The 8,178-nt window shown below is 64.5% G+C and overlaps 4 protein-coding genes across 4 annotated transcripts in view; 2 read left to right on the top strand and 2 right to left on the bottom strand.

Moving 5' to 3' along the window:
* Positions 1–996, top strand: part of AMSG_05628 (uncharacterized protein) — a gene marked incomplete at both ends in the record, with an annotated part of 1,507 nt that extends 511 nt beyond the window's left edge. Inside the window, one exon of the mRNA XM_013902243.1 lies at positions 53–996. Coding sequence (XP_013757697.1) covers positions 53–996 — 944 coding nt within the window. The remainder of the gene's footprint in view (positions 1–52) is intronic.
* Positions 997–1,948: 952 nt separating this feature from the next.
* On the bottom strand, positions 1,949–5,810 carry AMSG_05626 (uncharacterized protein; the record flags this gene model as incomplete). Its single annotated transcript, XM_013902242.1, has 2 exons — positions 1,949–1,972; positions 2,007–5,810. 2 exons carry the CDS (start codon positions 5,808–5,810, stop codon positions 1,949–1,951), a joined length of 3,828 nt encoding a protein of 1,275 aa, XP_013757696.1.
* Positions 5,811–6,025: 215 nt separating this feature from the next.
* Positions 6,026–7,450, top strand: AMSG_05625 (uncharacterized protein; the record flags this gene model as incomplete). The annotated part of the gene is made up of 2 exons (XM_013902241.1): positions 6,026–6,177; positions 6,284–7,450. The coding sequence occupies 2 exons, from the start codon at positions 6,026–6,028 to the stop codon at positions 7,257–7,259; spliced, it is 1,128 nt and encodes a 375-aa protein (XP_013757695.1). The 3' UTR covers positions 7,260–7,450.
* On the bottom strand, positions 7,087–8,099 carry AMSG_05624 (3-oxoacyl-acyl-carrier-protein reductase; the record flags this gene model as incomplete). Its single annotated transcript, XM_013902240.1, has 2 exons — positions 7,087–7,592; positions 7,652–8,099. The coding sequence occupies 2 exons, from the start codon at positions 8,097–8,099 to the stop codon at positions 7,087–7,089; spliced, it is 954 nt and encodes a 317-aa protein (XP_013757694.1).
* Positions 8,100–8,178: the final 79 nt, after the last annotated feature.

The following is an 8,178-nucleotide window of genomic DNA, read 5'->3' as shown; positions in this document are numbered from 1 at the left end:
GGGCGGCTCACGTTGCCGGCTGGCGAGTTCCACCCGCAGGTGGCGGGTGCAGCACTGTCGGCGGCGTCGTCACACTCGGCGGCCGCACTGGAGGCTCGTACCGCGGCAGTGGCGGCGAGCGCGGCAGCGGTGGCCAAGTCCGCCAAGGCGGTCGATGTGCAGGCGGCAAACGCCGTGGCGGACATCCTCGCCTTGCGATCGGCACTCGCGCAGCTGCCCGAAGTGCTCCAGGAACTGGAGGAGGCGTCAGCGCGGATGACACGGCTGGCGGCTACTGTCGCTGCTGTCGACGCTGCACTCGGCGACGTTGATGCTGTTGTCCTCGAGGCCGAGAGCCAGGTCATGGCCCTTGCTTCTGAGCGTGACTACGCCCGCTACGTACGCGCCCGCGAGGACGCACTCGCCCGAGTCGAGGCGCAGCTGATGCGGGTCACCGTCCAGCGCGAAGCCGCCTCGCTCACCCGCCTCGCCATCGAGACCGAGTCGGAGCGACGCAAGCTGGACCTTGCCACCGAGCGCGCCCGGCTGGAGGAGCTCCGTGCCGCATCGCCGCGGGCCAGTCCTCGCCCACACGCTGCACCGGCAGCTGCCGCCGGTCCACCGCCGCTCAGCAATGAGAGCACAGACAGCGACGACGCGCCGACGCAGTCGGGACTGGCCCCGCCGCCGCGCGACGCCATTGTCCCGGTTCGCACTGCCCGAGGCATGGTCGCCGCTCTACCCTCCTTCTCCACCGTGGCCGAGGAGCCGCTCACCCTCTCCGAGTTGGGCGCGGCCAAGGCCGAGTGCATCGCCCGCGAGGCTTTTCTTGTCGCCAAGGTCTTCAAGCAGCGGGCCGAGGCCATCGCTGCCGTCGAGGCCGACAAAGCTCAGGCCGTTGCTGCCGAGGACTTTGACGCCGCCCTCGCCGCCCACGAGCGCCTCTCCTCTCTCACTGCACGCATGCCGTTTCTTGAAGAGCACGCCGAAGTGCTGGAGTACCATGCCGATGCGTAGAATACGCCCCCCCCCCCCCCCCCCCGCCTCCAATGAACACACGATGGGCCGATCTGCCTCTTACTTCTCCCGCGAGGACCTGTCAGCCACCGGCCGTCAAGCGTCCCGAGCCTCGGCCGCAACCGGAAACCGACCCACCTCACTCTGGGCCTCGGCAGCGACAGCATGCGGTCAAACCAGATGCTGGCATGCTTTGCATGCGTACTGGTCATGTATCTGTGTTACTTTACGAGCACCATGATGTCGTTGGCCAACCCGCCGCCAGTCCCGCCGCCGAGTCGAGCACCGTCACCGCCGCCGCAGACCTTGCGCGACACGGTCAAGATGGTGACCAGGTATGGGACCATCCGGTGGGTCATGCTGAACGAACATGCGCCCCAGCACTGCGCGCGCTTTGCCGATCTCATCGAAGATGGCCTCTTCGACGGCGCCATCTTCTACCGCGGCGAGCCCGGGTTCGGCCTCCAGACCGGCCCTGTCACAGCAGACGGCGAGCGCCGCGCCTCGCCCTACGGCAACATCCCGCTCGAGTACGGCGTGCTCAACAAGCGCGGCGGCATCAACGCTGCCCGCTGGGATGACCCCGACTCGGCCTCTACAGACTTCTTCATTCTCCTTGGCGACGCTCCGCATCTCGACAAGAACGCAAACTCGCCGGGCTACACTGTCTTTGGCGTCGTCGTCGAGGGTCTCGAGCTCGCCGACAAGATGGCAAACTTGCCCGCCAAGGACCAGCCGGGCATGCGCATGATTGCCGATCCGCCGCTCATCACCGAAATGGTTGTCGAGCGCAACTGGCCCGTGCCGGATTCCAAGCTCAGGCTCCTCGACGTCGACCTCGACCCGTCGTACCACCCACCTCGGGCGTAAACGGCTTACTTGGCCACCGCATACAGCACCCCAAGCAGCGCCGGCTCGAGCTCGAGCATTGTCCCGGCCACATCGTTCTCGATCATTGCCAGCAGTTCTGCGAGCTCTGCAAGCGCATCGGCACTGTCGGGTGTGAGCACCGGGTGCTTGATCGGGTCGACCAGTCCACTCAGCAGGTGCTCCACATACGCCCCGGTCCCCTGCATGTACACGCCCTTCTCCGACTGCAGGAACTCGTTGAGCCGATAGGTGAGCTCGTGGATCATTGCCGCCACAACGTTGAGCCGCACACCGAGTCTCAGCGAGCCCCACTCGACAATGAGCGACCGCAGAACGCCCACCATCGACGCCAGATGCCGGATGCGGGCCACGGGCGAGTTGAGCACCCGCGCCAGCGCAGGCAGCAACGCCGTCTCGCCGCGCACCACCAGGTACTGCACCAGGCGCTCTAGCGCCGTCACCACATCGTGCTCCGCCATTGCGTCGCCGACCGATCGTCTCAGCGCAGAGCCGACAGCCTTGATGTTGCTCCGAGCGTCGATTCGGCCGTTAAGCTCGGCGTAACCCACCGCAGTGCTCGCCTTTTCGGCCGAAAAGTAGACCGTAAAGTAGAGGTCCACAATGTCAAACGGCGCGTAATGATCGGTACCGGCATCTCCAGAGCCGACCACGTGGTGGAACCGAAACTCTTTTGCCATCTTCACGTACTGTGTTCCCACAACAAACAGCAGGTCGAGGACAACGCCGTCGGCAGCCTCGACCGCCCGCTGCGTTGCACGGATAAAATCCTTCAGGTTCGCCTTCATCGCCGAAGGCGTCCACTCGCTCGCGCCGAGCGCTAGCTTGCGCACCACATGCGGCGACTCGTCGTGGAGAAAGACGACGTTCGAGAAGACGTTGCGGACAAAGAGCTCGAGCGCCTCAAAGAACTCGGGCCCTGAGACGTAGTAGTTCTCCACCACATGCAGCGAGGTTACATGCTTGTACAGCTTACCGTAGAGGCACGTCCGACCGGCCAGTCCGGTCGAGATAGTTGCCGATGCGTTGCCGAGCGTCGGAATGATCTGCGCGTTGGCGGCGTCGCCAAGCTCCACAAGCAGCGCTCTCACCGCGGCCGGCGACGCGAGCTTGACCGCGGCAAACGTGCCATACACCACAGCGTCAGCTTCGGCGGCACAGTACACCTGCGTCCGCTCATCTACAAGCGTTGTCGGCTGTAGCAGGAACGCTCGCACCTGCTCGTCGGTCTCCGCGTAAATGTCAAACATGAGCAGCCCACGCTTGAGTCGCTGCACCACATGCGGGTAAGGGTTCGGCGGGAGTAGCTCACCAGTAAACAGCTCCATCCACATCTCCTTCAGCACGTTGTCCAGGCCGGTATCGACCACGTACTGCAATAGCACGCCCTCGCGCGCAATCGCCACAGGTGTCGCTGCAGTTCGCATGTTTCGCTTCACCGCCTCGGCCACGTAGATGACATGGCGCTCGACCGACGGCTCAGCAGCAAGGCTCGCCACCACCTCGTGCCACAGCACTACCGACGCCGGCTCGTCGGCGGAGCTCGGGAGGCTAGGCAACTCGGACCTCGGCCCACCGCCGCGGACGCCGCCGTCCATGCCGAAGAGCTCACCCGTTCCACGGGCACGAGCAGCACGTGGACGGTCGGGCACTGCCGCCCGCCGAGGCTCCGGTACGCTGGAGCTTGGTCGGTCATCAGCATCGGCTTGTGCCGTTCCGCGCGGCGCCGCCGCCGCCGCCGCAAACTTGGCGCCGGAACCGGCATCGATGCCAGTCGAAACTCGCGCTGCTGCCGCCGCGGCTGCGTCTTCGGTCAACCGGTTGAGGAGCTCGGTGTGACTGCGCATCCAGTCCAGGAGCGCAGTCTGAACATCTTGACCTGCGGCTGCAGCGTCGGTTGCGACCGCAATAGACAGCAGCTTGGTCGTTGTCGCTAGTCTTGCCAGCACTACAGCCGTTCCGGTGTGGACTCGGTTCTTGGGCTGGCGGAGGACTCCGGCTAGCGTGTCGGCGACGCGAGTGCGGACGTGGACAAACTCGGACGATGCTGACATGGCAAGAACGTGGATGAGCTCATCAGCGTAAGCACCAAAAAGAAGGCCAAGCTCTGAGCCGAGCCGCGGGTCGGCGAGACAGTCGCTCACGATGGCGGACAGGAGCGCGTTGATCTCGTTGATGGCGGCCAGCCGCGCTGCCGACGACCGAAACAGGTGGTAGAGCGAGGGCATGAGCGGCGCGGCTGCAGCCGACGGCAGTGTGAGCATATATAGCAGCGCAAGGTAGAAAACAGCCAGGACGTCGCCGCGTGGTAGCGCGGCATGAAGACGGGTCATGATCTCCTCGCGTTGGGCATGGGTTGCGGCTTCAAGCGCATTCTGGAAGACAACCGGCGACTGGGCGGCAGCAGCGGCCTCAGCGGCCAGCTGCGCAGCTCGGGTGGCGGTGCCGTCGGCGTCGGCTTGCGCGGCCTCGACCGATCTAGCTCCAGACGTTCCAAGACATTTGCGAACATAGCTCTCAGCATCGCGTTTCGAGAAGAACACGCCGTGCAGAAGAGTGGCAAGCGGTCGCGATGCAAAGTGCTGGCTCGCGCCTGTTGTCGCGTTGCAAACGTGGAGGCCAAACTCGAGGAAAATGCGGACCGGGACTGGCGAGTACTCGCCTACGGGCGGCTTGCCCGAGGCGGTAAGGCGGGCGACGCGGCGGCGGACCCGCTTTCTGCGGCGACGGCCGACTGAGCTGCTGCCGCCGGCAGCCACACGCGACTTGGGCGGAATCCACACTAGCTCCATGTGCAGCGCGCCTTGATCAATGACGGCGGCCTTGACCTTGGAGACAAAGGCCCGGCGCTGGTCGCGGATCTCGCCGGCTGTCCACTTGCGCGGCTTGGTCTTGGTCCGATCGGTGGCGGCGACGTGACAGCCGACAAACATCAGCGCCTGCCACTCGGGCAAGACCTCAGCCGGCGGTGCCAGTAGATCTGGCGGCGGCGAGTCGCCATTTGCTCCCGGGCCGTCAATGACGGCCAGCGCCGTGTTGCGGAGGTAAGTGGCAAAGTGGTCGAGGACCGCCTCGATGGAGTCGGACTCGAAGAAGAGCTCCTGCTTCAGCCGCAGCGGAGCGCCGGGGTGGGTGATCACGGCATGCGCAAAGACGTGCGGCCCAACCAAGGCAGTGTAGACCGGGACACTGCCGCCACCAGGCAGCGCCAGGTTGACATGGGCGAGCAGCGGACCGAGCGCCTTTGCGAGGGTGGAGAGGGCAAGCGGCGAGGTCGCGCGGAGGACCGAGGCAAGGCCCCAGACGTCAAAGTTGCCCTCGGGATGGGTGATCCCAGTGTCCGGATCAGGGATCGCGGTCGGTGTCTTGAGCGCGGTTACGAGCTCGTCGTACGGCCGACCGTCGGCCATAATGTACCGCTGCTCTAGCGGACGCAGATCGGCGATGAGCGAGTAGTACGGGTTCTTGGGCAGGACGTCAAGGGCAAAGACGGCGTCAAGAGCAGCAGCAACAGCGTCTTCAACACTGGTCTCGGCGGTGTAGTCCTGTAAGATCGCCAGGTTCTGCTGGGCTTGCGACGCTGCCGACTCGCCAACGGAGAGCGCTGCGTTGTCAAAGGCGTAGTACGCGTTGCCGTCGACAAAGCGGCCCGCCCCAGCCCCACGCGCATGGGCATCGAGGCGCGTGACAAAGCCCATGTCGACAAGCGGCGACAGCACGTCCTGCGCCGCCGATCGGGTGGGCGCCCAGCCTGCAGCCATGGCATAGTCGACGGCATCAGCACCGGTGAAGGAGGGCGGAAGCAGCTTGCCGCCCACCCTGCGAGTGGTCACCCTTACGGCCATGGACAGCTCGCGAGCCCGCCGTATGCTCTCAGCAGCCTCACCGTCGGCTAGGAGCGCATTGAGACTTATCCCGCCCGGCATGGTGGCTGTGGGTGGGTGGTGGTGGTGGTGGTGGTGGTGGTGGTGATGGGTGGGGTGGTGGTGGGTGACGGTGTGCGGTGACGGCAGGTGGGGGGCATGGGAGGACAGGCGGGGACATGATGTCAGAGTGAGTCGATGCCACTGCCACACACCCCACTCATACTCCCACAAAGGGAGGGAGGGAGGGAGGGAGGGGGGTACAAGGGCAAGGACGTATGAGTGCACAGGGCGCGCTGGGTGGGGCGGCGCTAGCGGCGGCAGCGCTGCGCAAGTCGGTGCCCAAGGACCCGCGGTTCATGACCCATGCAGACATCCTGGAGGACACACGGCTGCCGTACGACGACAGGGAAGCCCTGGGACTGACCGAGTACGTGGAATGGATGGATGGACTGTGTGTTTATGAGTGCGTGTACGTGTGCGTCGGAGGGGGGAGGGGGAGGACGGCTCACAGAGAGCGGAGAGCGGGGGGATAGTGTCGACAAGGCCGAGCATAAGCGCCTGCTCAAGGAGATGTACAAGGAGCTGAGGAATCTCCGAGGGACCATCAAGGATGAGATCCGACGGGAGACGATGGCAGAAGCGTTCATTCGACGGTACGACTCCAATGCGGACGGGCTCATGTCGTTTGACGAGTTTGTGACTTGCGTCAACGATCGCATGACCGAGCTCGAGTTGGAGCAGTACATGCCGAGTGAGGACGAGCTGCGGATCTCGTTTAGCGATCTCTCGCAGGAAGAGCCTGAGATTGACATCGAAGGCATGACTCAGCTGGCGGAGATTCTCCTCGACTTGGAGATTATGAAGATCGAGTCCAGCATCGAGCGGCTCAACCTACAGCTGGCTCTGACGGATCCGTCCCGGTTCCGCAAGGCCTCGGACCAGGCGTACAGGGAGGTGGACATCGACGGGAACGGGACCATCGACATTGACGAGTTCAAGAAGGTTGTTAGCCGCATCTCGTCGGCATTGGGCATGGACATGCCTGCGAACAGGTTCATCCGTGCCGCCTTTCGCTTCTATGACACCGGCGAGGACGGGTATGTCGACCGGCTTGAGTTCAAGGCTTTCTGCAAGCTAGTCTTCCATCTCTCGCTTCGCCATCTCCTCGAGCTACCGGTCTCGTGGGAGGGCCTTCCGGCCGAGCGTCTCTCGTCGGAGACGTCCGGCGGTGACGACAACATCGGCGTCCTCCACCGCCGCTACATGCCCACACTCTCGCGCTCGCTCGACTCGTGCTCGTCCAGCTCGAGCTCGAGTTACGGCTCCAGCTCTAGCTCTAGTTCGTCATCATCGTCGTCGCTGTCTTCGTCCAGCCGCGGAAATTCATCGAGTTCATCGCTGCTCGGTGCATCGGTTTTGTCGTCGTCGTCGTCATCATCGTCGTCACAGCTCGGCTCGTCGTCGTCATCGTCATCATCATCATCATCATCGTCGTCGTCGTCGTCGTGACGGCGATCGCCATGATATTGCATTTACTTTTGTGGGCATAGAGCGAGCCAGAGCCTGCTGACGAGCAGACCAACGAGCGGCCGCCGTCGAGCGGGACAAGGGCGCCGGTCATCCACTTGGCCTTTGGCGAAGCCATGAACAGCATGAGCTCGGCCACGTCCTCGGGCTCGCCAGTAAAGCCGAGCGGATGGAGAGCGGCAGAGCGCTCGAGATGGGCCTCATACTCGACCGAGTTCATCGAGTCGCGAAGAATGGACGAGCGGACGGTGGCCGGCTGGATGGCGTTGACCCGGATGCCCTCGGGGCGAGCTCCAGCGCGAGGCACTGGGTCAGCTGATCGAGCGCGGCCTTGGAGACGCAGTACGGCAGCAGGCCAGCAAAGGCTCGGCGACCGGCGAGCGACGAGATGTTGATGACCACCGGCGAGCGACCTGCTGCAGCCGAGTCCTTCAGCGCCGGTACTGCGGCCTGGGTGACCACAAACGGCGCCTTGAGATTGACCTTCATCACCGCGGCCCAGTCGTCGAGCTCGATGTCCTCCAGCGCACACCCGGGCTTGCCGAGCACGCCTGCGTTGTTGATGACCACGTCGAGCCCGCCGAGCGCCTCAACTGCACTCACCACCGCCTCGGCCGCCGCATCGGCCTTGGCCAGATCCACGCCGATGACCGACGTCGACTCGGGAAACTCCTCGGCAAGCGCCGCCATGGTCGTCTTGTTGCGGCCGAGCAGCGCCACCCGAGCCCCATCCTCCAGAAACCTGCGCGCTGCCGCAAGGCCAATGCCTGCCGACGCACCGGTGACCAGCACACGGCGACACGAGTTGCTTGCTTCAGCCATGGCGAAGAGCGACAGGTGTGGTCGACTGACGTTGTCGCTTCCGACTCGCGGAGCACAAAGGATGCGCCGTGTTGTGTCG

This window comes from Thecamonas trahens, assembly GCF_000142905.1.
Source record: "Thecamonas trahens ATCC 50062 unplaced genomic scaffold supercont1.24, whole genome shotgun sequence".
NCBI classification, from domain to species: Eukaryota; order Apusomonadida; family Apusomonadidae; genus Thecamonas; species Thecamonas trahens.
Note: the sequence above shows the minus strand (reverse complement) of the source record. Positions and strands in the feature narration are given on the sequence as shown.